At 53.6% G+C, this 27719-nt stretch overlaps 9 protein-coding genes across 9 annotated transcripts; 2 read left to right on the forward strand and 7 right to left on the reverse strand.

Moving 5' to 3' along the window:
- Positions 1-509: 509 nt before the first annotated feature.
- HER10_EVM0005442 (smr domain-containing protein) lies at positions 510-3654 on the reverse strand. The gene is made up of 3 exons (XM_035475060.1): positions 1916-3654; positions 1174-1860; positions 510-1121 (listed from the first exon to the last, which is right to left on the reverse strand). The coding sequence occupies exons 1-3, from the start codon at positions 2854-2856 to the stop codon at positions 563-565; spliced, it is 2187 nt and encodes a 728-aa protein (XP_035334944.1). The 5' UTR covers positions 2857-3654; the 3' UTR covers positions 510-562.
- A 689-nt stretch (positions 3655-4343) lies between these two features.
- HER10_EVM0007762 (F-box domain-containing protein) lies at positions 4344-6681 on the reverse strand. The gene is made up of 2 exons (XM_035477307.1): positions 6117-6681; positions 4344-5880 (listed from the first exon to the last, which is right to left on the reverse strand). The coding sequence occupies exons 1-2, from the start codon at positions 6473-6475 to the stop codon at positions 4713-4715; spliced, it is 1527 nt and encodes a 508-aa protein (XP_035335109.1). The 5' UTR covers positions 6476-6681; the 3' UTR covers positions 4344-4712.
- Positions 6682-7147: 466 nt separating this feature from the next.
- Positions 7148-9688, forward strand: HER10_EVM0001528 (ATP-dependent RNA helicase eIF4A). The gene is made up of 5 exons (XM_035471273.1): positions 7148-7484; positions 7658-7732; positions 7810-7878; positions 7933-8291; positions 8347-9688. Exons 1-5 carry the CDS (start codon positions 7451-7453, stop codon positions 8998-9000), a joined length of 1191 nt encoding a protein of 396 aa, XP_035334649.1. The 5' UTR covers positions 7148-7450; the 3' UTR covers positions 9001-9688.
- Positions 9689-12390: 2702 nt separating this feature from the next.
- On the reverse strand, positions 12391-13059 carry HER10_EVM0006099 (cytidine deaminase; the record flags this gene model as incomplete). Its single annotated transcript, XM_035475694.1, has 3 exons — positions 12391-12468; positions 12527-12608; positions 12704-13059. The coding sequence occupies 3 exons, from the start codon at positions 13057-13059 to the stop codon at positions 12391-12393; spliced, it is 516 nt and encodes a 171-aa protein (XP_035334997.1).
- A 538-nt stretch (positions 13060-13597) lies between these two features.
- Positions 13598-14883, reverse strand: HER10_EVM0005483 (3-oxoacyl-(acyl-carrier-protein) reductase; the record flags this gene model as incomplete). The annotated part of the gene is made up of 7 exons (XM_035475098.1): positions 13598-13637; positions 13712-13842; positions 13928-13984; positions 14045-14583; positions 14637-14660; positions 14710-14779; positions 14836-14883. The coding sequence occupies 7 exons, from the start codon at positions 14881-14883 to the stop codon at positions 13598-13600; spliced, it is 909 nt and encodes a 302-aa protein (XP_035334947.1).
- A 2142-nt stretch (positions 14884-17025) lies between these two features.
- Positions 17026-19462, forward strand: HER10_EVM0010256 (DnaJ domain-containing protein). Its single transcript, XM_035479722.1, has 4 exons — positions 17026-17637; positions 17697-17766; positions 17823-18659; positions 18713-19462. Exons 1-4 carry the CDS (start codon positions 17602-17604, stop codon positions 19030-19032), a joined length of 1263 nt encoding a protein of 420 aa, XP_035335292.1. The 5' UTR covers positions 17026-17601; the 3' UTR covers positions 19033-19462.
- Positions 19463-19531: 69 nt separating this feature from the next.
- HER10_EVM0000222 (WD repeat domain-containing protein) lies at positions 19532-21434 on the reverse strand (the record flags this gene model as incomplete). The annotated part of the gene is made up of 3 exons (XM_035470015.1): positions 20738-21434; positions 19980-20681; positions 19532-19925 (listed from the first exon to the last, which is right to left on the reverse strand). Exons 1-3 carry the CDS (start codon positions 21313-21315, stop codon positions 19532-19534), a joined length of 1674 nt encoding a protein of 557 aa, XP_035334559.1. The 5' UTR covers positions 21316-21434.
- A 427-nt stretch (positions 21435-21861) lies between these two features.
- Positions 21862-22373, reverse strand: HER10_EVM0007258 (60S acidic ribosomal protein P0; the record flags this gene model as incomplete). The annotated part of the gene is made up of 2 exons (XM_035476817.1): positions 21862-21954; positions 22035-22373. The coding sequence occupies 2 exons, from the start codon at positions 22371-22373 to the stop codon at positions 21862-21864; spliced, it is 432 nt and encodes a 143-aa protein (XP_035335076.1).
- Positions 22374-23149: 776 nt separating this feature from the next.
- HER10_EVM0012392 (MutS domain V) lies at positions 23150-27365 on the reverse strand. Its single transcript, XM_035481788.1, has 2 exons — positions 25990-27365; positions 23150-25905 (listed from the first exon to the last, which is right to left on the reverse strand). The coding sequence occupies exons 1-2, from the start codon at positions 26458-26460 to the stop codon at positions 23332-23334; spliced, it is 3045 nt and encodes a 1014-aa protein (XP_035335447.1). The 5' UTR covers positions 26461-27365; the 3' UTR covers positions 23150-23331.
- Positions 27366-27719: the final 354 nt, after the last annotated feature.

Consider the following 27719-nt stretch of genomic DNA (forward strand, 5'->3'; position numbering starts at 1 on the left):
TACCTAGGAAACCCAAATACGTGAACTCACGCAGAAAAGAAACTCAGAGTTGGAACACCAAGGCTTGCTACCGTTCCTGATGACGACGTTTACAGAGCATTACCTAAAGAGCCCGTTTCATGGGAAAACGCAATGAGAATGTCTCATGTTTCCTGCGGACGGTTTCAATTGCATGGCATACAGGGGGTTCGATGCATAAGGCACTCGCACGTCCCAAAATGGCAGTCGCTATGCATCCCGTCCACGTCGGTCTACCTGCCGACTGACCGGCCAGTGACCGTCGCTCTCCAACCTCGGTGGGGTCTCCACTCGAGCTGGAAAGCTCAAAGTGCTTCTTCCCTGCATGAACTCAACCTACCGCAAGGTACGGATACCCGCCCGATCTTAACTAGACGCGGCTCTACTTCCACCGTCGTCATCAGCAATAATGCATCACTGTACGCGCTAGGGCCTTGAGACAATTTTGATAGAGGAGTTCGCTTCCTGGAGCGTCTTGTTGACATTTTCTACTTGCGCTTCTTTCTACTTTATTGTCTTTTCATCACTTCTAGGTAGCCGGTTGTCATCGCCGCCCACTAGGCCCCTTCGGAGGATCCCTAACAAGCATCCTGACTTTGCCGTCCCCAATCTCCACACCCTGACTCAAGATATCAACCTCCTCTTTACTGTCGTCTGCACTCGACGTTCCTTCACGCGCCAACGACTTGTCGTAGCTTCGAGCATCAATGCCCAAAATGCCACCCATATTGTTGCGATCTCCAGGGACGGAGAATTCGCGGTAAGCGTACCTCCACTCGTTCAAGAAGTTACGAATCGCCTTGCCGACCTTGTCCTTGCCGTTCTTACTGTGATGACCGGTACCGGTAATGGCGTAAATCGGTCGAGTCTCCTTGCCGTTCTCCATTAGAACCCGCTCAAGGTATTCCACGGCTTCCTCAGGGTGAAGCCCATGCAGGTCTACATATATCTCGGAACTGTTCGCAATGCCTCTGTTGCGTTCCTCGTAGAGCTCGCGCGCTGCTTCTCGATGTGCCTTCCGCATCAAGTCATTCTCGCTCTGGCCTCGCAGACTCAGGGCTTTGGCGGCCCTAGCATCGTTCCGGTTCCATGCTTGAGCAGCGCTGGTTTAGTGGTTAGTCTGGCGAAGTATCTTTAAGAAACTGCTGCTCTTACCTCTGGAGGAACTTATTCCTGAGACCGCCGTGCTTGATAGCTTCTTGACGAGCTTTGAGGTAGGCCTTGTTGGCTCTTTCGCCGGTTTCTAACCACGGAATGTGTTTCGGATTCTGGATCGCCTGTGCTGCCGCGCTGTTTTCCCCGTTCCGGATATTGGTTGAGCTCCCATTTCGTCCAATCTTCTTGATATCTTGGCGGAGCAAAGCCGGCCCTGGAGACGGCGACATCTTGACGATTTCAGCAAGGGAGTTTGGTGCGTAATTTTCCTTATGATTGTGGCCGTGTCCACCCCTTTTCCCGTGGTGTTTCTTGCCTTGCTTCGCTGCAGCAGAGCCTAGAGTAGGGAATGCGTCTGCATCGTCCAGCGACGGAGCCACTAGTTCCCTCGCTTGCTGGTGTCGGCTTCCTGGGCGAGATCTAGACCGAGGGCTGTCGCTCGCGTAGAACGGCTTCAGGCCGGGTGGGGGCGTAAGCCCGATTGTAACACCTGGGCTTCCGCTATAACTGCCAATGTGATCAGGCGTGCCGGGTGGAAGTGCTGGGAACAAGTTCAGATCGGAAAAGTTGGCCTGCTTTGTTGGCGGAGTACTGGCCCCGTCCAGCGCCAGCTTGTTCATTAGATGTGCTGGGTCATGGGAGAATATGCAAGTTTCGCCAGCTAGACAATTGCCCATTACCCAGTATCTTGGTAGTCATGTTAGCTGAAATTGTACTCAAAGCTGGAGTGGGATATACTTACTTGCACAAATGATTGCTCAAGTCATGACTGAATCTGCAATCTGCCCTTAAACATTGTCCCGTGGACATGTAGAATTTGCAGATAACGCCCGACCTTTGTCCAGCTGGGGTACTGGGCCGTCCTTCTGCAGCAAGCGCCTTTCCTATCAGAGACACTTTATTGTCGTCAGGCTGCGAGCTGCTATATCCGTTCTCTTGCGCCTGACTTTCCATGATTGATGCAATCGTTGCGCTTAGGTCGTAGCCATGGAGGGCAAGAGCTGCTTCAATCTCCTCATCAGTTCGTGTCCGGCCGAGTATCGAACGCAGCATGTCATATGGAGACATGTCAGCTTGCTGTGACGACATGGAGGAAAACTCAGGCGCAGCAGCATTCAGGCCACTTGAGGTTCCGACAGATGATGTAACGCTGATAGCATCATCGGCGACAAGCCACTCCACGTTTTCCGTCTGATAGTCGCCAAAAGTTTCATGAGAAGGTGATTTGTCGTTTGCGAACTCGTACGCGTTTAAGTTCGGGCTATTGGGTATGGCGGGTGTCGCGAATGCGAGTCTCGGAGAGGGTCTCGGAGAGGAGAAGGGAGAGGCCGCAGACGATTTCGTTCTCGTGAAAGATGGAGTAAAGGACGGAACAAAGCCTGGAGGGGCCAGAGGACTGACCCCGAGTCTGGGTGAGCCAGAGAGAGGAGTGGCATTGCCGCGCCATGATGCAGGTGATGGTCGCCGCAAGATAGTCTGACGGATAGGAGGAGGGGAGGCTGCCAGTCCACCTCCGTCACGGTATCGCCATAGGACATCCAGGATCGCATTATCTAGTGAGGAGCCATTCAGAGTCGTCTGGTTTCGCAGGAGATCTTCTAGCTTGTCCGTCTTGTCTTCATCCTCGAGGGTGACATCCTGGAGAATCGGTAGGCAGATCTCGTAATGCTCGTCGGAAACCATGTTTGCGCGGTTGGAGGCCAAGACGCGGGCCTGGGTATAGCAGATAGAGGCAGCAAAGGTGCGTCAAAAGTAATGTATTGCGTGCGTATGTAACGGTTAGAGCCGAGACCGTAACGGCGCGTCTATAGATGGTATTCGGTCTTGGGTTGAAGCGGAGCAACTACTACGTAAGGCTGGCGGCGGTAATGCAAAGGCAGCGGTTGCAGCGGCGTCAGGCAGGGTTTAGGTAGGAGTTGACGTCGGATGTCAGCCTTCGCGGATGGCCGTGGGGGGTTGTGTTTGAGGGTGGACGAGTTCTGTCCGCCAGCGCAAAGTCAGAACTACTAGAAGCAGAATGCGCTGAAGTCTTGTGTGTACTTGAAAGAGTAATCGAAGAAAAGCGAGCGAGTTGGCGATGGGAGCGAAGTTGGTGGGCGGGATTCGATGGTTCCGTCACATGGTTTCGGAGCCAGGGGCAGAGGGGGGATCGTCTCGAGCTTGCTGTTGAATGAAGCGGTCGGTATTACGGGCATAAAGTACGCGAAAGAAAAGAGACTTCCCCTTTTGGGTGGGCTTGGGTTGCTCGCAAACTGAGCCTTTGTTGCCAGCCGTTGAAAGGCTAAGGTAGAAGCGAGACACGACGGGAGGAAAATGGGAGATTTGGAGATGGTGGTTTGGATGGCGGAAATGCAGCCAGGTGCACGTCGTCGTCCCCCTTCAGCTGAGGACGGGGCCACTTGAGGGCGGCAGAGGTAAGGTGAGTTGCGGTCGGGTACTGGTGCGTGCGTGCGTGCTTCCTGCGCTGCTGCTGCACCGCTCCTGTGGATGCAAGCAAACAGGTTGAGGCAAGGTGAGAGAGAGTCCAGGAAGGTAGGTAGGTACCTTAGGAAGGGATGATGCACCACTCACCAGCTGGCCAACAGCTCTTTGGGGGTCGGGGAACTGGGACCCGGTGTCAGTGGACTCACGCTTAGCGGGCACGTACCGGAAAGGAGCCAATCTCGAGGCACACTAGGATATCCGGGACGTACCCCCCAAGAAGCACACCTCCCCATTGCCCACCCAGTGATCCACTGATGGGAGTTCTCAGGGACGACCACAACGGGGTGGGGAAACTGATGATGTACGTACCTTAGTACCTCGCCTTACCTCAAGTTCGGTAGACACACCCTCTCATCCTGGGCAGTGGCATTTTCATCTAAACTGTTCGAATTCAAGAATGCCCAGGGTTCTGACTTTAGTGACAGCTTGAAGCGGTTTATGACGTGAGACCCGATATCTGAAGTATGAACATATCCTTACCTGCACTCTGGAAAGAAACCCAATATCTCGGTATGCTATATGTCGTGGGGTTTTCTTGCTTTTGAGGAATTACTCGAATACGTTTAGACTGGAAAGGAAACATGGTCATGCTGTCTCTCTAATATTAGATGCCAAGCGGCGAGGCACTTGGTAGCGTAACAAGATTGAAAGACAGATTCTCATCTATTCGGTGCTTTCATTGAAGCCGATCCTCTGTTCAGCTCTGCCCTTGCCGGGCACAATACGCCCTTTGTACTACTCTGACCCAAGTCGCTCCGTCTTAGTGAGTAAGCTGACTTTGATGATACCCGAGCAGGGTTCAACGAAGGAGCCTTTTTTGTGCTCTGTTCCCAAATCCCATTCGGCTGAGGGCTACCTACGAGGTGTGTCGGACAAAGCTGCAGCCAGGAGATGGAGATACAAAGGTGGCTCTGCTTCGTCCACAATAAATGAGCCATGTCTTTGAAAACAATGAGTGATGTACTCGAAAGACAAACTCGACGAAGGGTCTCTGCCTCCCGGTATCGGAAAGTTACTTGCTCTAGTACGCCGTATCGCCATGTACAATAGGCAGCTTAAGGGATTTCATCATCATCCAGGTCATCCCCGAATCCGAAGCTGAAGCCACCTCCGTTGGCCTCTGTCTGGCTTCCGCCTACTGCTTCCTCCCACTTCCTCTTTTTCTGGATGCTCTTCTTCTCCAAAATCCGAAGGGCCTGTTCTAATAAATCTGGCTGTTCCTGGCGCAGTCGCTCAATGAACAAAGCGTATGGATCAGCTACCTCTTGCTTGAAGCCAGAAACCTGGTCTGGCTTGTCCCTTAAGAATGATATGACTTCGGAGAGCTGGTTCTTCGGCACGAAGTTTTGGGTCAAGGCGATGCCGCTTTCCAAATTGACGACTAGATGCCACCATCCACTAGGCACGTGTAGAATTTCCCCCTCTTGACAGATACCCTCGACGCAGTCGGGTGACCGACGCGCTTCAGCATGAAACTCGAGAAGCCATTCTGCGATGCTCAAGGGGCTGGTAACCTCGCTGCTGTCCTCCGAGACAATCACTCCGGGGACCATAGCCGTGGGTGGAAACATGATCCAATATTTCGCACCTTGGATCACCGCATTCCATGCACTTGTACCGTTGGGGTCCTTATGGAAGGTTGATCCGCTCCGTTCAGGCCCGATGATGAGCCAGCGATGGGCAGGCCGTTCCTTTCCCAGAAGCTCGAATAAATCCGGACCAAAGCACTCCGGCTTCCAGTAAGCTGCCCCCTCCTCTTGGCCAATCGTGATCTTCATCTTTTCGGCAAATTTCTTGTCGAATAGATAGAGAGGGCTCTCATCATTGTTGTTGTTCATGTACTCGTTATATGTTGAAAAGGGCCAGTCAACAGCCTCTGCGCGGAACTCTACATCGTGGTAGCGTTTCGATATGGTATCGATAGTCCATCCGTGGCAAACGGGCCACTTTTGGATGTAGTTGGTGAGAACGAAAGGGGTATCGGTCCAATTTTCAGAAAACTCCTCGTAGGTCAGGGTTTCCATGCGCTGAATCGTGTTGCGAGTTGGTATCCTTGAGGTGAACTGCTTCAAATCTACATGGCTGCAGACAAAAGGCCTGTGTAGAACGTCAGAGAAGACATTGCTGCAATCAATGACTGCTTGTTGCGCAGGCGAGAGTTTCAACTGGGTAGCCCTCCAAGATCCTTGCCATTTGCCCTCAAATCTTCCTGAGCTGTGAGATCTAAGGTTGTGTTAGTAAAGTCAATGAATGACACGTCAAGATGCGTGATCACGGTATCGTTCTCTGATCCTTCTAGAATAAGAGTCACCAGGAATGCCCAGTCGAGTAAAGCTCTTATTTTGATCGAGTAAAACCACCGGGGTGCGGATGACTCTGTAAGTCGCAGCGCTTGCCAATGGACACCAATAACACCCGATCTCATGATTTCCCTTTACTCAACAAAGTGGCTGACTTACTGAAGGAATAGCGTCTTCCACAAATCATCCGACCGGCAGAATGCGTAGAGGAACCTGGAAGTGTTGCCTAGATTTCGAAGACGATCCTCGTCGAGATACTCCAAAAGGAGCATAAGAGCCTCATCGGGTAAAATTTTCAGATATCCGATGTGTTTCCGAGCGTTCGGACGGTCCGAGAGATACTGGTTGCCCAGCGGTTTCACTCCCAAAGGATGAGTTGGAATTGACTCAGTCGACGTGACTGCATTTTCAAGGGCCTTTGAGTCATAGTCGTCGAGGCTGGTGTTGTCAGCATGGCTGTTGGTCCGGCCATTGGATACAGTGCCATGGTGTGGCACAGATGAGGCATCGTTCGCCATGTAAGGTGGTAGGTAGGCGAGTTACTAGGATCCTTGGATCATTGGAAGGACATTGACATGTGTATGTGCTGCTTTTGGCTAAAGGGAGAAAAAAAAAACAGTGGCGGGGATGACGTTGGAGAAACCAGACATGCAAAAAGGGTGAAGAATCTACCTGACAGTCTAAAGTCAAAGAAGAAGGGTGTGAAAATGAGACGAGAAAAAAGCTGTACAAGGAATCATGTCACTGGGTGTAGCGGCATCGCAGGTGCAGGTGGTACGAGCCGGGTGTTGGGTGGCAGCAGTGCGTGGCGGACACATGCTTCGATAAACATGTTCTGTGACTCAATTAATGCATGAAGATTGTCTAGATGAAATTCTGGCAGGCATTCCGCCACGATGCACCCTCGAGGGGGGACGGGATGAGCGATAGAGCAAAGAAAACTTAGCAGGCAATTGCGGCTGCTGTGCCTTCTGTCGTTCCTGCTATCTCCGGCCTTGCCAGCGCTGTGTCCCGCTGTCAGCAGTCTCCCATAGCTGCACTGCTAGTGGTCGCTCATTCACTGAGGAAGGCACGGCGGGTGTGCCCTAATCACCCATCCTGCCTGTTCCGTTTAGCGCCACCTCGCTTACCGCATAAATCGAGGGGCCGCCCGCCGCCAGGAAATTTTTTACGTGGTCAAGAATTCCTGCAGCTGCTGATAAAAACTTCGTCTCCCACCCCGAACAATCAACGTGCACCATCACCCCACGAACAACCAAACCAAACGCACCCTTTTTTCCTAGATTCAGTTCTACTCTTGCGTTTCGCCAAGAGTATCGGATCTAGTTGAGACTTTAATTCTTAGACTTCGATTCGTCGACATATTTCGCAAAACTCTCCAACGAGACGTTTGCGATTTTCCAACCCCTCGCCAAACCCCACCTTCGCGACGATATTTCTAGATCTCAAGCTGTGCTTGTGATCTAGATTTTTTCCACAACACAACCGCAATCATGGCTGACAAGGGTCTTGAGGATGTGCCTGAGGGTAAGTATTGCGACAACACATGAGAGATCGTGGGCGCGGCAGTGGAAGCCTTCGTATTTCGACACTGAGGACGTCTACGAGTCGCCGACCGACCGCCTCCCCCTCCCTCTTCCTCAGCGCCTAGCGCATAATTTTTTCAAGACGACAAGTCGCTAACACATATTTCCTGTCAGGCCAGATCGAGTCGAACTACGATGAGACCGTCGACTCCTTCGATGACATGAACCTGAAGTCGGAGCTCCTTCGTGGTATGTTTTCCCGCGCTCAAAATTTTCGGGCGGAAATGCCCTCACTGTGGACCATGTTGCTGACTTTGCCTCGCCAGGTGTCTACGCCTACGGTTTCGAGCGTCCCTCTGCCATCCAGCAGCGTGCCATCATGCCCGTCATCAAGGGTATGTTGAATATCTAATTTGTTTTGCGAACACCATTGCTCACGCTTTGCCCAGGCCACGATGTCATTGCTCAGGCTCAGTCCGGTACTGGCAAGACCGCCACCTTCTCCATCTCTGTCCTCCAGAAGATCGACACCAACGTCAAGGCTTGCCAGGCCCTCATCCTTGCTCCCACCCGTGAGCTTGCCCAGCAGATCCAGAAGGTCGTCGTCGCCATCGGCGACTTCATGAACATTGAGTGCCACGCCTGCATCGGTGGTACCAGCGTCCGTGACGACATGAAGGCTCTCCAGGACGGCCCCCAGGTCGTTGTTGGTACCCCTGGCCGTGTCCACGACATGATCCAGCGCCGCTTCCTCAAGACCGACTCCATGAAGATGTTCGTCCTTGACGAGGCCGACGAGATGCTTTCTGTAAGTTTTGGAAGAAGGCGATTTTGCTCGATTACATACTAACATAACATTTCAGCGCGGTTTCACCGAGCAGATCTACGACATCTTCCAGCTCCTCCCCCAGAGCACCCAGGTCGTCCTTCTGTCCGCTACCATGCCCCAGGACGTCCTTGAGGTTACCACCAAGTTCATGCGCGACCCCGTCCGCATTCTCGTCAAGAAGGACGAGCTTACCCTTGAGGGTATCAAGCAGTTCTACATTGCCGTTGAGAAGGAGGAGTGGAAGCTCGACACCCTCTCCGACTTGTACGAGACCGTCACCATTACCCAGGCCGTCATCTTCTGCAACACCCGCAGAAAGGTCGACTGGCTCACCGACAAGCTCACCGCCCGTGACTTCACTGTCTCCGCCATGCACGGTGACATGGACCAGGCTCAGCGTGACCTGATTATGAAGGAGTTCCGTTCCGGATCTTCCCGTGTCCTGATCGCCACTGACCTTCTGGCCCGTGGTATCGATGTCCAGCAGGTTTCCCTGGTCATCAACTACGACCTTCCCGCCAACCGCGAGAACTACATCCACCGCATCGGTCGTGGTGGTCGTTTCGGACGTAAGGGTGTTGCCATCAACTTCGTTACCGCCGAGGACGTCCGCATGATGAGAGAGATTGAGCAGTTCTACAGCACCCAGATTGAGGAGATGCCCATGAACGTTGCCGACCTCATCTAAGTAACGAATTCACGGATACACGCATACTTTCTCTTTGGAACGGAACAGGCCCTGTTGTCTGCCGAGATCGATCACGCACCGGATCTGGCACTGACGCTTGAGGGTGGATCTTACTCGAGATTCATCAGGACTTGTTTGTTGATAGATCGCGGAAGGCTACCTGGCGAGTCACAGGGCGTGGCCAGCTGACCATCTTCTTGGTTGACTGCTGGACGCGCCCCGGCTCATGGGTGGAATTGAAAACTGGCTTGCATGCGGAACGGCTTACGAGTCTTTTGGCACCTTAATACCACGAAGGTGCGGCGGACTGGTACCTAAAAGAATCATTGGCAAGGGTTCTAGTTTTTGATTTTCGGTTTCCTAGTCTCTCTGTACGTAGGGGCCACGTCACGATGAATCTTCTCTTAAAAATACTCTCTGTGTCTCTCTTGTTCAAAGTGATTGTGTCCGAGGATACGTCGTAGCAGAACAATACGGCGAAACGCCTCAAACTCCTCTCTTGACACTCTAATCGCAAGGCAGTATACCACCAGGGTTCCAACGAAGGAAGCGGGGGCGAGTATGCACGAGGCTGGATACTTGGGAATGGCAGGGCGAATTGCTGCCACGACATGGAGCATCGCCCTCGGATGTTCCACCATACAGGCTTGCCAGTGGCTGGAGTCCATTCAGACACTAACTAGCACGCAGTGCGTCCAGTGGATTGGGCCTTTGAGCAAGGTCTAGCTGGGTCCTGTTATCAAGGCACTTGGAAGAAATACCAGCCCATCGAACGAGGTTGGGCTGCGCCACGTGGGCGGGCCGTGAATTCGATGTCTCTCTGGTCGCATTCCAGCTTGGGTAAAGGCTCCCAACGTTCGTGGCTCGACATAGCCCAGTCGGAGCCTGAGCGTGCAGTTGTGGGGCTCATGGACGATGCGACGACATTTTCTTCTTTAGGTTCCCTCAGAACGAGTTTTGTGCTGCAGTAACACAGTTTGAAAATTCTACCAAAAAGAAATCACAATCAATCGCCTTACGCGGTATCGGACCAGTGAAGAAAAAGCTCAAAAAAATTGGTAGCTTCTCTTTGATTGAGCGTGTCATCCTTAGTGCAGGGGCCATGCTACTGTGAGGGACGTTAGTGACTGTTCCACGATTCGAACCTGGGGCTCCCAGAATAAACTTACATCTTCTCTGTATCGTTTCAAATTGACCAAATGCCCGAAGGCGAAAACAAGAGCAAATTTGGCCCCCTATAGAGGGCGCGAAATGCACACCGTGAGATCCGTGCACAGCGCCTGAGGCACAAGCCATCATCAGGCTTCATCCTCAGGCCATAGCTCAACAACCCCTCCTCCCTCTTCACTTCACCTCAGCGAGAGAACCTGAATGTCAGTGCTGTCAAAATTTTGGTGGGGGATTTGCTACGTTTGCGGGACATCGGTCTTTACCCCGCCAAACACACCAAGACCCCGTCACCACCAAAAACATTCTCGTCGAGACTCAGTGTCGCTTACCACAAACCAAGAAGATCAATATCTTTTCATATTGCCCTTCAGACTTGGTTGTACACTCGACATGGCGAACATGATGTTTTCTTCGTTGAGCACCCCGGAGACACCGGTGCAGTGCATCGGCGCGCAGACGACAATTTTTTGTGGCCTGGCCGATGAGGGTTTCGAGTTGTGTGCGGGATAGACCTTGGTTGAGGGGAAGAAAAGTTTCATGCCCGGGGGATATTTTTTTTTCATCCGCCCCGGCTGACTTACAGCAGAATCTCCCTCCTCTCCTCTCCCCTCCCCTCCTTGCCCTGGCCCTTCCGCCCTTTCCCTTTCTCCTCCGTCCTGTCAAAGGACCGTCTGAGGTGTTGGGGAGGGGACCACCCCTGGGAACCCCCCCCCCCCTTTCTGTTTCGTTTCGTTTTGGGCAGTTCGTTAGGGTTGCAAGGAAGCGGGATTGAAACCTGCATTGAAACTATTGAGTGTATGCAACTAACCGACGAACCAGGCCCCTGCCAAGGGGGGCGTGAGATGGGGAAACTGCCCCTGTTCACTTATACGGGGCTGCTTTGGCAGTGCATCTCGGGGTTGTGCAATTGGCACCCTCAAATCAGCCATGAGGTTTGGGCAAGTTCTGGCGATGCTTTCTTTCGGCCTTGGTTAAGATGTGCCTTGCTAGAAGCGTGATTTTCTCATGTTGCACACCTGAGTAGTCTCATTGCGAAGGCGGTAAAAATAGGCGCTGCCAACTACACGGCGGTAGATCATGTACAGGGCATAGTTCTTTGAAGGTATTGAGAGGTGATTCAAGCATCTCGCCCGTTGAAAAGAATAGACACTGGTTGCCATACACATGGCAGATCCATGAGAAAGGCTACTATGTATCGGTGCCAAAAAGAAGAAGAAAAGCGTATTGTCAAATGTAAGTCTGTTCAAGGAGAGCACATCATCAGCCGTCAACTGCTAGGTAGAGATACTATTGATATCCATTGGATTCCAAAGTAGTGCAATGCCGAGTTTGTTGTCAGGACATATCTGCTTTGAATGGTTGAACCAGAGTGTTTGCTGTCGTCATTGTCTTGCACCCGTCGTAAATCAACATGACGGACATTGCTTGGTATTTGCTTGATGTCTGCTAGATATTGCACACTATGCAGTGCACAATACCGCCGAAGATTGGTCCACATGTATTCAATGTCTTCAAATGATCAAACTATAGGAGACTGAACTGATAGAGCAGGTTCCGACTCACGTCCGTGAGACTCAAGGGGTATTCTTCTGGCCTCTCTCCTTGTTCCGGATATCTACACTCTCAAGCTACTCGCTCGTGATATTTGGCTCCCAGATGCTCAACGGACGAGTCCATATAACAACTAGAGACACCAAGCACTTGGCAATGAGACTCATCTCTCACCACCCAAAAGCCAAGAACTATGATTTCCTGGCATGGGATTAGGTAAATTCTATTTCAGAACTTTTGCTTTGAGGAGTATGTGTCCTCAAATTCAGGACGAGCCATGGACACATGTTGAGTGACATATCTGTTTGTAGATTGGATTGCTGAAGACCGTAGCCATCGATCCTAAATCATTGCAATATCCCACTAAAGACGTGTGTGGGTTCGAATTTCGATCGACTGCCATCTGCATCAAGTCAATTGACTCGGGCAGCTCACTCCTCATCACCCCGGCCAAGCAAGCTTTCCCTTTCCTTGCCCGACCTCAACGCCAAATCACCCCATAGCAGCTTGCGCCAATCATCTGATCCCCATCACACCGTACCACGAGAGGCCGTGTGGACATTTCTTCCCTACAGCAAAGAGCCCTTTCCACACACCTGTTGCTGATGAGCGCATGAGCTAGCAGGTTTTCACCTGCTTGTCTGGCACGACGACGGGCCGTTCAACGGCCTAGTTTCCGCCAGCCCGGGCCTTCTCCAGAACGTCTGGTGGTGGGAGGTACTCAGGGCCGAATGACAGCGGGAGAAGCTTCGAACGATGGTCAGCTCAATGGTTTTGCTCAATGGCTTGGGTCTTGTGAACTTACGGCTTCCAGTCTCATGACTGCATACTTTCCGTCCTTGTTGAACATGAGGATGGGCGTTTCCAGGTCCACAAACTCACGAATGCTAACAAAATAAATGTCAGTCAAAGGTCGCCTTGACGGTTCATGATATGTATCCGAACGTTGCGGAACTAAGGTATCTTCAAGGGGTTGACCTACAACTGCCGGCACATGCCACACGGGCTACACGGAGCCTCGACATCGGTGGCTACGGCGACAGCCTTGAAACCCCGGATTCCCTCCGTGATGGCTTTGCCAAAGGCTACTCTTTCGGCACACGTGCCAACCGGATAAGAAGCATTCTCAACGTTTGCTCCAGAGGTGTACTGTCCGTCCTTAGACAAGAGTGTCGCTCCCACACGGAATTGGCTGTAAGGGCAGTATGCTGTCGCCTTTGCTGCCGTTGCCTTTTGGTGAAGCTCAGTCACCTCGGCTGGGGTAAGTCCGTACTTCTTGGCCGTCTCGGCCGTCTGAGACTCATTGGCAATATCGAAAACCTCCGGTGTGAAGCCCATGTTGATCCTGAGTAAGAGCAAAGAGATGAGTGAGATGTTGAGTGATGTAACGAGGTTGTGGGATAAGTAGTCTGATGTGATGTGTGAGACGAATCTATGATCCTATGTGTGTAGTTGGATGATGGGTCCACGGGCTGCTGCTATTAGTTTGTTCTCGGCGGTCTCTACGGTGGGAACGCCCTCTGTGAGAGCCACTGGCATGCTCCATTTATGGGGGGTCCGGGTGCCAATAGCGACCCCCGGCCGTCTCCGAATTCCGTTTGCGTCTCCCCAAAGTAATCTTTTTGCTATCAGTTTTGGAACCGAAAACCCGCACTTGCCATGAACCCTCCCGTCCTCTCCCAACCATCGCAGATGTCCGTTTCCGCCTCCAAACTTCCTGCCTAGTTGGGCTGCTTACACTCATGACATTAGACCCCCGGATTGGACGGACACTTCCCCCATATGACCATGGCTTAGCATGTACGTCTCGCCGTTCTGCAACCACTGGACAACCCCGCAGTCTATCCTTAGCTGATTATCTGCCTTCAACGCCAAGTTAGGCCTTGCCGAGGGGTATTGTAAGCGGGTTCATGGCACTAGGTAATCGATATCCGTGAGCTAATGCCTTGGTTATGGGGTCACGAGATGTGCCTTGACGGGATACACTTACGAAGAGCCGCCGTCGACCACAAGGTTTGCTCCCGTGATATAGGAACTGAAGCCCGAAGCTAGGAATCCGGCTACTCGAGCTACTTCTTGAGGACTACCTGGTCGCTCGAGGCCCACGCTTGCTTCCGATGCCTTTGGATGATGTGTGTCAGTTTATAGATCCATCGGGCCTAACCTTCTCTCCTTCGCCCTCGTTTGTGTGGTTTTTTCGACTTACTTCCTTTCCTTGCAAGACCGCAGGCGGGAACTGGGAGTTCATTCCCTTCATATCGACCTGTATGGTAACACTGATCAGTACCGTGCTGCTCAGCTTGGTGAAGCAGACCACTCTCACCCCATTCAAATCTAGGCCAACATCGATCTGGCCCGGAGAAATGCAGTTGATCCTCACCCCCGAACCTTTGAGCACAGCAACGCCGGCTTTGACGACACCAAGCGCGGCGTGGGCCGCCATCGTGTAGCACGGCCCCCAGCACCCGCCATACGTCGATGCCACACTGCTGATGACGATGATGCTGCCGTACTTTTGGCTCTTTGGCGCCGCGTTCGGGTACGATTGCTTCTCTGTCAGTTTGGCCATGGCGGGAGGCGCATACTTGAGCGCGAAGAAGGGCGCCATGGAATGTGCCTCGAAACACCGCTGGAGGTCGGCCGGTGTCGTTTCGTTGATGGACGGGGGCCCGAGCAGGCCTGCGGATGACACCCAAATGTCGAGGCGCCCAAAAGCATTGAGAAGCTCGTCAATGAGAACCAAAGTCTCTTCTTCTTGGGCAACGTTGAACGGGTAGGGAATGATCTTGGTGTTGGGGTGCTCTTGGTGCACCTTGGTGACGAGAGGCTTGAACGTCTCATCACTGGCTGTCTTGTCGCATGCTGGATCATGTCATTTTTCTGTTATTCGCTCAGTTTTTTGGTAATCATCTTACCATATATAGAAGCGGCCCCATGAGCTGTCTATGTGTTAGTGACGCCTTTTCGAGGTAGCGAATAAATGCCTACCTGCCAGCTCCTCGATAATAGCCCGTCCAACAGGCTGAGCGGCTCCTGTGACAACACAGACGAAGCCGTACTGGCCACGATACTTAGTACACCATGCATGAACTTCTAATGGTAGCGCTGACGTACAAGCTTGCCATCGGCGCGGTAGGGACTGAAGTCAACAGTCGTATCCATCTTCGCAATTGATGAGATGATGTGCTAACTAAAGTGAACCGTAACTACATATACGTGAGAAGAACAGAACCTAACAGAGTCTCTCGGATAAAAACAAGGGAGGTCGAGCTGAAATATTCAGATTCGATACAGAAAGTCAGGAGCAGAAGAAGTATCCTCAAGTTGTGCCACACTCGGGCTAGACTCTGAGCGGCTCAAGCTTGCATGCCCAAACGGGCCAATGCCGTCACTATCACGCGAACTGAGATGATGCTTCTCCGAGGGGATTGGCAGCCTTTACAGCTACCAGACTGTGGAGGCGAAAATTCCTCCAACCAGTGTAAGTTTGATGCCGTTTTCTGATCAGAGATAAGGTATTGCAAAATCAATTCAAATACCATCTACTCAGGTATTGTTTCACTCGCTGACTTGAGAAGTCAGTCTTTGTACATGCCGTCAACTCAGTCTGCCAAACCAGTTGACGGTGGGTTTCGTTGCTTTGGGGCCGGCATTGGCTCTAGCTTACGGCCCGCGCGGGGTGTCCATTGGGATCCGCGCCTACTACCGATATCAATGACATTCAAATCATTCCTGTCTGATTGGAGGATTCTGCTCGTAGGTCCGGACGACGGAGATGCTTATATCTCCCCCACCAGCTTCTAGTAATAATTTGATCGTATACCTACCTTACGGACCGGCCTATCATATGCATTTCGGCGGTTGCTGGTCATTGTGAGAGTTGACCATCATGATGTTCTGCAGTGCTGTTGACCCTGATGCAATTGTTAATCGTACTTTTGGCATCCTTTGAAGCCTAGAGTAGTCAAGCTTTTAGAAGGTGAACAATACATCGAGGAATCGCGCGAACTTTCTTTCATTCAATGTGACCCACTGCAGGGGAAATAAGCCGGTGTAACCTATAAAACTAGTTTGCCGTGTTGGTAGCGACGGTTCTGGAATACCTTGGCCAAGCATCGAAACCCATGAGGTTTAAGCGCCAGCATCTGATGGTGTCAATGAGGCCAGCTGATTTCCATCGATGAGAAGTGGAGGAAGTTATACTGCGGTCAGAGAACCAAGTACCGAGAGTGCTGGTTCATCTTGTCTAGAGATACTGAGCTTATCCAGGGCTGAGTTTCAAAGGAACAGTCAGTGTGCCGTTCCTAGGACGACACTGTCCAGCACGACAAGAGGCGCATTGGCTACCAAAGGTCCGAAATCACGGACATCTGCAGGATGAGGAGGATGACCTGAACACACCCGCAACCGGGTCAACGTTCTGGAAATCCGGGAACCTCAACAAATATTTTACGGCCCATATGAGACGATGCGACACAATAGAGTGCGACTACGCATGACTTAAAAGATGAGCGTAGTCTGATACCATCGGCCGATGTCGTGGGGGCTTTTTTGCCAGTATTAGGTATGAGGTTTACAGTTAAGATTGTGTTGCCAGATGTTCAACGAGTTGTTGAAACATGAATACTTACAACCAGGTATATTTGTTTGATGAGCAATTGAGAGGGTGAGTGCCGGCCTCGGAACGCTGATGTGACAGTACGGCAAGGAGGTTGTCTCGCACTCAGCTAGAGACTGGTGTAAGCGAGGATGTCTGTTTGCTGGAGGCTGAGCTGTCCAACGGGCAGGCAATCGCCCACGGTGACTTAAACTCCAATGGAGACTGGTCCGCCGTTCCTGCGCAGCGCAGAATGACGATGACGGATGAGAAATCCACTTCTACCTTTCGCCCCGCTTAGCTAAGAATCCCGTCGGGTGGTGGGGATCAGATTGTCGGAAATTGTTAACGGGCTACTTCTGCGATACGTCGGATGCGTGGGATAAGAATAGGCTTCGAGGCTGGTTGGGGAAGGGAAATCAGGCTGAGAGAGGGCGCAAATTGTTATCAGAGACCCCTGGAAGGCGGACAAAGAGTTATTTCTGGGGCGATCAGGGTCCTGCTGGTCCTCCAGGTAGGAGTCGAAGGACCATCAAAGACCCCTCAGACCAGGTACCTACTGTGTATGGACAGAGAGGACAGAGAGGCTGCAGGTATTGCATCATCAGCACCGCCACAGTGGCTGGAAAGAATTCCATGTTCTTCCATCGATTTCAATTTGGGGCCATTTGGGCGCGGGACATGCGCAAGGCGACCCGCCTTTGCAGCCTGCTTCTCCCTTTATTGTGAAAAATCCAGTGTCCCAGTGTCCCGTCACTAGCGTACTTCGGTCCATTCAGCCAAGGTACATTTCCACCGTACTCCTCCCCGCCAGGAACCTCACCCATCAATAACTTCCTCGCCAGCCCGGCTACAGATCTCCTCTCAATTTTTTCCTACTTTCCCCCGCAACTACCTCCCTCTTTCTAGTTTTACATCAGATACCCAGTTGCGCAATCGCCATTCTCGGCTTCTTTCAGAAAGTGAGTACTTCTCGGTGTTTCCTGCAGCGCAAAGCGAATCGGAGTTATGGTTTTACCCGCCAAACTAAATCCGCCTTACCTCTTTCTCCTGTTGAGACGGCTCTTCCCCGAAGCTGCCAAAAAAGCGATCATTTTCTCTCTTTCGACTCTGTCTTGTTCGCATCACAGAACCGGGAATGCGCAAGACGATACTGCAAAACTGGCGAACCATTTCCGATTCATTCAGCTGACATTTGGTCACCCAGGCCCCTCCATAGATTCCTATCCAGAACTCCGGTTATCGCCAAGCCTTAGATAAGGATTACTGTACCAACCAGCACGATGGTCAAAGAAACGAAGCTCTACGAAACCCTCGGTGTACGTTGAACACGGAAGTGCCTCCAAAGAGCTGGAACAGATCATTAACATTGGAACAGGTTGCGCCGACGGCGACCGAACAGGAGCTGAAGAAGGCGTACAAGACAAATGCCCTGAAGTACCACCCTGGTAAGCACCAACAAACCCGCCGCATCCTCACGGGCTGGCTGACAAGACCTCCACAGACAAGAACGCCCACAACCCCGATGCTGAGGAGAAGTTCAAGGAGATTTCCCACGCCTACGAAATTCTTTCCGATTCCCAGAAGCGCACTGTCTACGACCAATATGGCGAGGCTGGTCTCGAAGGCGGTGCCGGCGGTGGTGGCGGCATGGCTGCTGAGGATCTGTTTGCTCAGTTCTTCGGTTCCGGTGGCGGCTTCGGCGGCGGCCTTGGAGGCATGTTCGGTGGCGGCGGCATGCCTAACCGCGGACCCCCCAAGGCTCGCACGATTCACCACACTCACAAGGTCTCCCTCGAGGATGTCTACCGCGGAAAGATCTCTAAGCTGGCTCTCCAGCGTTCCGTCATCTGCTCCAAGTGCGAGGGCCGTGGCGGCAAGGAGGGTGCTGTCAAGCGCTGCGCTGGCTGTGATGGCCACGGCATGAAGACGATGATGAGACAAATGGGTCCTATGATCCAGCGTTTCCAGACCGTCTGCCCTGACTGTAACGGAGAGGGCGAGACGATCAAGGACAAGGATCGCTGCAAGCAGTGCAACGGAAAGAAGACCATTGTCGACCGCAAGGTTCTCCACGTTCACGTCGACCGTGGTGTGAGGAGTGGCACCAAGGTTGAGTTCCGTGGTGAGGGTGACCAGGCCCCTGGCATCCAGGCTGGTGACGTTGTTTTCGAGATCGAGCAGAAGCCCCATAACCGCTTCACTCGCAAGGAGGACGACCTTCTGTACCAGTGCGAGATTGAGCTGGTGACTGCGCTGGCCGGTGGAACTATCTACATTGAGCACCTCGACGACAGGTGGCTCAGCATCGAGATCCTTCCCGGTGAAGCCATTGCACCTGGTATGTCAAATTCCGCGCTGCCTTTCATGTTCATAATTACTAACACGTCACAGATGCTGTCAAGATGGTTCGCGGCCAGGGTATGCCTTCTCCTAGACACCACGACTTCGGCAACCTTTACATCCAGTTCAACGTCAAGTTCCCTGAGAAGGGCTGGACAGAGGACCCCGCGGCCTTCGAGGCTCTCCAAAAGTTGCTTCCCGCCCCTTCGCTGCAAACCGTTCCTCCCCCTGAGGCTATGACCGAGCCCGCCGACCTCGAGGATCTCGACAACTCTTCCCAGGCTAGAGTCTTCGGAGGTGCTGGCGGTATGGACGAGGACGACGAGGACGGCCACCCCGGTGCCGAGCGCGTGCAGTGCGCTTCTCAGTAAATGACGTCATGTTCCGATGGTATTGATATTACGAGCATCTCTGGCGTGGTGGGGAGAAGGGGGCGTGGGCGAGATTTCTTTTCACAAACCCGTTCGACAGAACGAAATTGCATATTTTCTCCAGTCACGAATGGATGGACATGGTTGCATGAAAACGGTAACGGGGCTCGCCGTTGGGAGACCGTTCTCAGATGGTGGAAATCGACCAGCCACGACGTCTCGCCTAGACGCCCGTGTCGGGTTCGTCGAGAATGGAGGCTGGATTCAAGTGGACCAGCACACAGTAACAGGGAAATCTGGTCCAGCGCGTGCTTATTCTCAAAACATCACTTGGCTTCTTTTGCTCGACGGACATTCGAGACTTGGTAGGAAGGCGTTCACGGTCATAGAGAGGATAATTCGCTGAATCGAATTGATGATAAACGTGCCTGATTTGCTTTTGCCCACCTGATATATGCAGTCTTCGCAACGTAAACTTTGACGCAAGTTCTTCCCATGTCTATTCTTTTGACACAGGCTCGCCTTCAGCCTGCGCTTGTTCCTCGCCTTCTCCCTCCTCGCCATGCTCATCATCGCCTCGCTTGCGCAAGTCCTCGGTGTTGTAAAGCAGTTTTCTCACCTGCTCGTGGGACATGTCGAACTCAGCTTCACTCACGCTAGCGTCCTGGATTCCAAGATCCTGAGATGAGAAGGCGGCGCCAGTCCATCTAAAAGAGACGATACCGTTTGGTGCGGCGTCGTTCTCTGCCGGGTCAATGGTCACCAATATGCTCGTCATTGAGTTTTCGGTAACAATAGGTGCTACGTGAAGCGGGTTTCCAGGGAGCGAGATGGTTTGTACGTGTGAAAGGGTGCTGTCTTCCGCTAAACGAAGGACGAGGATGGCAGACACGCTGAATGCCGACTTAGCTAACATGGATTTGGTTTTAGAAATAAGGATAACGAACCTTTCGCATACTACCAGGACGACAGGCACCTGTAGGCCATTCTCCGTGACATTGGCCGAGAGCAGCTGGGAGACAGCGACCTTTGTCGTCTCCTTGTCGATTTGCTGAACTTGCCCCAGGATATCGAATTTGGAAAGGACCTTGCCGTTCTCCCAGTCCCAGGCGAACAGCTCGCTGTCTCCACCTCCCGAGACCAAGACATCCTGAGTCGGCAGCGTAAGCGCACTGATAAAGTTGCCGTGACCGAGGCAGAAGCCCTCGATGACGTGGGCGTGCGGCATGAAGCGCGAGACGCGGATGTGCTCATCGCGGTCGGCCGTGATGATGTACCGGCGGGACCCCTTTGACGCGAGCGTCAGGGCAGTGAGCATGGAGACGTGGCCGATCTGGAGCGTATGCTCAAACGTCGGCTGCTCCTTTGTGACGTCGCGCTTCGACTTTTGCTGCTCGCGCAGCTGGCTCTGGAGAGCGCGGAGGTTGCTCTTGGAGTGCACTGTGAAGGAGTTGGCTTCCGGCGTGAATGGTTTGGCAACCGCGGGGGCCGTCTCAGAGGCAGCCTCGGGCTGGGCCGCGGCGTCGAAGGATTGTGAGGCTTCCGAGGGAATTAGCGGCAGAGAGTAAACGTCTCCGAATTTGTCTGCGCTCAAGACGGTTTCGTTGTCTGGGCAGATGAGGACCGAACAGGGACGTTTGGGCATTTGTCTTTTGAGTTATGCGTTAAGGCTAATGTACATGACGGTGTAAGTCGAACAACGTACCTCTGGCTCAACTCCTTCAGGTTTCCCTTGCCGTCGTGCTCAAAGACCCAAAGAGACTTGTCATGACCCGAGATGGCCAATAGGTGACTTCCGTTGCTGGTGGTCGTCATGATAGTGATGACAGGGTAGTCCGGGACTCTCGCAAAAGCTGTGCCGCGGTTGTTTTGCTGGCCATCCCGGTTGTTGCGCCTCATGTTCTTGGTTCCCTTTCTCCTATCTCTTTTCTGATTTTCGGCCTTCTGAGGTTCGCTGTCGACAACCATGGCATCAGCATCCTTGACTTCTTCCTGGGCCGCTTCCGCCTTCCCCTCCTCGCCGCTATCGACTCTCTGACGTTTGGCGGGCGGTCCATCCTCCTCGTTGGCTGGGGTTGAAGGCGTGGGAACACCAGAGCTCACTTCAATCTCAACTTTCGCCGCAGCAGCTGACGCGGCAGCAGCAGCAGCCTTTTCGACGTCGGGATGCTTCCATGTTGAGATGTGAGCGCCGTCTGCCAGGCTGAAAGAGTGAATCTTTCCACCCCTGGCAGCAAAGACCACATTACCCGCAGGCTCGAGGCAGTTGTAGGGAACCTTCATCGTGAAAACGCGACTTATTCAGAGTTGTCCTCGCTCAATTGGCATGAGTTGAAGTTGCACCTGCAAGGGACGTAGAACTTTCACTTCAGACTCATTGCATCTGAGCACATGCCCCACCACCAGATCTCTGAGAGGAAAAAGAACGGTACAAGTCAACATGTATCTTTTTTTCTCCAAAGCTTGGGCCATCAATCTGCCTGCAAGCTGCCCCGCGCTTGTCCTCCTTTGGGACTAGACCCACTCGGTTGCCCTGATGGGGGCAGCGGCACCCGGCCGCAACACACACCGAAATTTCGTTTGGTGAAGCAAAAAGCGCAAATTCTGGGGACAGCTTTTTTTTTGCCTTTTGCAACATCAACTTTTGATACCCAAATTCCCATCACCAACCAATACCCAAAATTTCTTTTGCCCTTAAACAACCTGCCTTCGTAAATAAGAAGATATGGGGGGCAAAACTGCGAACAAGGCCGGCTACTTCGACAAGCTCAAGGGCTTGCTCGAGGAGTACAAGTCCATCTTCATCGTCACCGTCGACAATGTCAGCTCTCAGCAGATGCACGAGATCAGACAGTCCCTCCGTGGTGAGGGTGTCGTCCTGATGGGAAAGAACACCATGGTACGTTTTATTACGGCGCGAGGCTCAATCGCGCATCGCCGACCTTGGAAGAACGCGTTTGCTAACCAAAGTGTGAAATCTAGGTTCGCCGTGCCCTCAAGACCTTCATCCCCGACTCCCCCGAGTACGAGCGTCTCCTTCCCTTCGTCAAGGGTAACGTCGGTTTCGTCTTCACCAACGGCGAGCTCAAGGACGTCCGTGACAAGATTCTCGCCAACAAGGTCGCCGCCCCTGCCCGTGCCGGTGCTCTCGCTCCCGCCGATGTCTGGGTTCCCGCCGGCAACACCGGTATGGAGCCCGGTAAGACCTCTTTCTTCCAGGCTCTCGGTGTCCCCACCAAGATTGCCCGTGGTACCATTGAAATTGTGTCCGACCTGAAGCTCGTCGAGGCCAACACCAAGGTCGGCCCCTCCGAGGCCACCCTCCTCAACATGCTGAACATCTCCCCCTTCACCTACGGCATGGGTATCGCTCAGGTCTACGACCAGGGCAACTGCTTCCCCGCTGATGTCCTCGACATCTCCGAGGAGCAGCTCCTCAAGACCTTCGCCGGCGCTGTCACTGCCATCGCCGCCGTCTCCCTGGCCATCAACTTCCCCACCCTTCCCTCCGTCATCCACTCTTTCTTCAACGGATACAAGAAGGTTCTCGCTGTCGCCATCGAGACCGACATCTCCTGGCCCGAGATCGAGCAGCTCAAGGACCGTATCGCCAACCCCGACGCTTACGCCGCTGCCGCTCCCGCTGCCGGTGCTGCTTCCGGCGGCGCTGCCGAGACCAAGGCTGAGGAGAAGGAGGAGGAGAAGGAGGAGGAGTCCGATGAGGATGGCGGCTTCGGCGGTCTCTTGTATGTTCACCCAACCCTTCTGCGCGTTTCGCCATTGCTAACATCCTTTCTAGCGACTAAATTTGACGGGAAATCGGTGATGTTACGGCTACTATCTGGGCTACGAATGGGTTTACGAAGATACGTTGATCTTGATCGCTGTATAGATGGGTTGCCGGTCAATCAAGCACATCGCATTTGACGGCAAAAACAATCCGCTCTTGACTCTTGGTGATGTGACTCTGCTCGTGAGCATTCACTTCTCCGTCTCTCAAAGGTTAGTACTTGCTTTTTCTCTTCTTTCTACAACTTCCCCCTCGCTTCCTATGATTATTTAAATGTTCAAGAGCTTTTTAACCCTGATCTACTTGATGTCACACACAATTTCCGTATGAGAGAGCAACTTCAATCATTATCTTTACTTTTCAGCCTCGCTTCCACTTGGGTATCATGGCTAACATACAAAAGTGTACAGGTTTTACTATACACCGCCCATATCGTACAGTGACCTTATCCCGCCTTTTCCCATGCCGCCAAACGTGATGACCACCATCTCTTACTCAGCCTTAGCTTTTCAAATACCAAGAACCTTTTTCGCGATGCCTACAGCCGCTTGAGGCAGATTGGCCAATCTTGCAACCTTCAGTGCGTGACTCTGCCTGTTGATGCCCTTGACCAGCTTATGAACGTAGACGAACCCGCCGTCCTCATCCTCGTCCACATCCGTACAATACATCTCCACCCGTGCCCGCTCACCATCACCCTCGCCGCCGCCCAACCCATCCCGCACCGCCAAGTCGGCAACGCGGTGAAAGTGCGTGGCGAACAGCGTCCGACACTGGTTGACGGTCACCAGATGATGCAGACAGGCGTACGCGACCGCCGTGCCGTCCTCGGGCGTCGTGCCGCGACCAATCTCGTCCATGATGACAAAGGACCGCGGCGTCGCGTTACGCAAAATGTGCGCCGTCTCCATCATCTCCACCATGAAGGTGCTCTGGTCCCGGTAGAGGTTGTCCGCGGAACCGACCCGGCTGAAAAGAGCGTCGACGACGCCTATCTCGGCGTAATCGGCCGGCACGTAGCAGCCCACCTGCGCGAGGATTGTGATGAGGGCGTTTTGGCGGAGAAATGTGCTTTTGCCTGCCATGTTGGGCCCCGTGATGAGCCAGAGCTTCGCCCCTTGGGGGCCGGAGCCGGAGCCGCCTCCTACTAGACAATCATTGCGGACAAAGGTGCGCCCTTGCTCGTGGAGTCCGCCCTCGACGGTGGGATGCCGACCGCCGATGATGGTGTGGCCGGTGGAGTTGTTGACGATGGGCCGGGTGAGGCCCTGCTCGACGGCGAGCTTGGCAAAGGAGGTGGCGATGTCGAGCTCGTCGAGGACGGCGGCGTTGCGACGCAGCTTGACGAGGTTCAGCACGACGGCGGCGCGGAGGGCGTGGAAGACGCGCTGCTCCTCGGTGCGGATGCTGTGCCGGGCGTGCTCGAGCTGGTGGCCGAGCCGCGTCCACTCCGGGTCGTGGAAGGAGCTCGTCGACTTGCTGGAGCTCAAGGCCCTGATGCTGGTGGAGGCGCGGGCGGCGTCCTTGCCCCTGATGTGGCAGAAGTGGCCGAGGGCCGGGGACCAGCGGAGGGTCAGGGAGGCGGCGCCGTGGCGGTCTCGGAGCGTCTCCGTGAGGGACTCCTTCTCAGCGTGGAGGGCTGCTAGGTCGGCGTGTAGCCGGCGTAGGACAGCGCTGGCTTCGGGTTTCATGATCCACGTCTCGTTGTCATCGGCGTAGGCCTCCCGGACCGAGGTGGGGCGCTTCTTCTTGGCCGCGGCGGCGGAGGCTCCCTTGGGGAGGGCAGCTGCGTCATCTTCTGTGCCTTCGTTACTGACGATTTCCTGGGCGAGGGCCATCATCTGCCCCGCCTCGCTAGCCTCGATCTCATGCTGGTGGACGATGCCCTCCTCGTCGATGGCATCCTTGATACGGCGCGCGAGACTCAGGGGCCCCTTGAGGTTCAGGCGGGCCGTCATGTGCGCGAGGCACTTTGTCTCGTCGGCTGCTTCCGCCAACAGCTGATGGATACTGTTGGTGGCATGGATCGTGTTCGCCAGGGCCACCAGGTCGTCCGGGTCTCCTCTGCCGAGAGCGAACTTCTGCACGAGTCGCTGGGAGTCGTGGCTGCGGCGGAGCAGCAGGACCACAGCGTCGCGCAGGTCCGGCTCCTCGATGAAGCGGGCGACCAGGTCTTGCCTGAGCTTGATGGTGTCGAGCGACGTGGACGGCGCGCTGAGCCAGTCATTGAGGAGCCGGGCGCCGCTCTTGGTGGCCGTCCGTCTGATAGCGTGGAGAAGGCTGCCGCGAAAGTTGCCGTCCCGGATCGTCTGTTTAATCTCGAGTGAGCGCACACTGTTCTTGTCGATGCCCATGATTTGCATGTTCTCGTGTCGCGTCGGCGGCTGCAGCTTCATGCTCAGCCCTAGCAGCCTCTCCTTGACGTAATGCAGCAGGAGACTGCCGGCCGTTACCTCGCGTTCGGTGAAGGCATCGTGCGTGGCCTGAGGGATTTCGCTCTCCAGCATAAAGGTCCAATCAGAAAGACGCCTGATGTCGCCGAGGGGACTGTACGTGACCAGATGACGGTCCTCTGCGAGGATGGGTGACAGGCCATGGTCGGTCTGGGCCTGGATCTCGCTGTCAAGCACGACTTCTTTGGGGCATATCCTCGACAAGATCGAAGATAGAGCCGACAGATCGGTGGTCTGCGTATAGAACTGGCCGGTGGACAGGTCTAGCCAGGCAAGGCCCAGGGGTAGCGGTGGTGGTGCGGCAGAGTCACCAGTTGCCGGAGTCAGGCTCCGGTCAGTGGCTGAATGGGACGAGTCTGGGGCTCCTGTCTCGTCTACCCCTCCCCCGGACTGGGCTGTCGTCGCATGGATAGCCAGCACGTAGTTATTGGCGTAGGGATCCATGAAGTTCTCATCAATCAAGGTTCCTGGCGTGATGACACGAGCAACTCTCCGATCATGCAACAGGCCACCGGACTTGACCTTCTCGGACGCATTATTGGGAAACTCCTCAGCAATGGCGACATAGCGATTCAGATCCTGGACCAGCATCTTGAGGAACCGATCCAGCTGAAAGAAGGGAAAGCCGGCCTAGTAACCATCACATATCAGAACCAAAGAACACGAGACTAACAACACACGTTTTTCTGGTACACGAGAGGAGAACTAATTTACCATGGAAACCGGACCGGCACTCGTCTTTTTCTGAGCAACCTTGAGGTTCAAGAGGGGGCCGAACTCCTCGGCGTGCTCAAAGTACAGCTCATAGAAACCGCCGACACGCGTCAAGAGCACGCAGTTGTCGAATTTTTGCATGTTGCGGCGCGCTTGCAGCACCACGGTTGGATAGGTCGGGCCCTCATCTTGCACGGGGCGGGGATCCAGCGGCAAAACGCCCTGGGGTAGATCATCCAGCTTCACTTTGGACTTTGTCTTCTTGCCCCTGGCAAAGACGGACAAGTGCCAGCTCCTCCCGCCCGGCAGTCCATAAACTCCAAATTCTCGGCCGAAGCTGGAGCCGCGAGTCACTCCATCGCAGCGGCGCAGGCGGAGGTGATGTGCGGAGACAGAACAAGATCGGGCAGTAGTCAGTAACGGGGTAACCAGATCATGACAGGCGAGTGTGGTGAGTGGTCGGGGTAACATGTGAGCATATCATGAATGTGAGCTGTTTGGACGCGATGTCGATCCAAGTTTTTTTCTTCGGTCTTGTTGGTTGGTTGGGTTAGTCAGTGTAGGTACATGCGCAAGGGAGCTTAGGAATGTAGTGTGGTGCTGTGACGGCAAGCGGAGGTTACAGTCGAATGATGAGATAATGATTCGGGTAAAAGATAGATGGAAACCGGGGTTAGAATGGGCTGAATGGAAATCATGCGAGCGGCAGCGCGGACGTGAATTATCGCGAGATTTTTCGGGACGGTAGCTTGAATCCGCCCGAATCGATTGGTTCCCATTGGGAGGATTCTTTGCAGACGGGCCTGGCAAGCCGGTCGCTGTGAACTGCTGTGTGGGGCACATGGTCCAGGTGTCCGGGTTTGTGGTTCGCACCGCGTTGAAGTGCCTTAAGTTGAGGTAAGGTAGCATGGCATACGTACAGACCGGGGTGGAAATGGCATGACATGTTCCTGAAGGCTATCGGCGATAATGAGTTAAACGAGGCCCTCTGTGTCGTCGGAGATGTGACGGCGGGGGCCTGCTTACACCAACACAATTACACAATGGACGGGAGGCAATCGGACTGCGGGCGATAACGAATGCCTGCGGATTCCCTGTGATCTGGATAAAGCCAGTCTATTGCAGTGGTAACGTAATCATTGCGGAAGCTTCGCCAACCGGATGCAGGACCAAACAAGAATGGAGTTGCCAAGCGGAGAAGAAACGGGGTTAATGGAGAAGGAGACAATATCGGAATTAGGGGTCCTGTACCCGCAGAAGTAAGGTCCTGTTTGGCCCATCGAGACAGATAGAGCCAGTCTTGTAAGCAAGATTCGCGGCGAAAGGGAGGGATGCGTCAAGATCGCAGTTGCTGTGAGCGCGAAAAAGCCAAGAAAGGATAGCATCAATGACGATCAAAGATTGCGTTTGCTGTAGGGTGTTGCGTTTGGGTAGGCACGTTGGTTCTTTTTTACGGGTACCTGCCTGGTGTGCATCATCGTCTTACGAGACTCTGTTTCGTCTAGCGTCATTCTGTTGGACAGGTCGTACGTAGCAGGGACAAGCGTGGAGGCCCGTTGGAGTTGAAAGGGCCACAATTACAACAACATGTTGGCCAAGATAGGGAGATTCAATGGATCATGGTGTGTGGGTAACAGTGCGCTCCTGTAATGGATGACTGTATTTCTTTCCAGTACACTCGTCTCGAGGGTGAAGATCTCAAGCCCTGGGTCGTTTTGGATGGAAGGTTC

Source organism: Colletotrichum scovillei, assembly GCF_011075155.1.
Source record: "Colletotrichum scovillei strain TJNH1 chromosome Unknown Contig00004, whole genome shotgun sequence".
Taxonomy (NCBI): domain Eukaryota; kingdom Fungi; phylum Ascomycota; class Sordariomycetes; order Glomerellales; family Glomerellaceae; genus Colletotrichum; species Colletotrichum scovillei.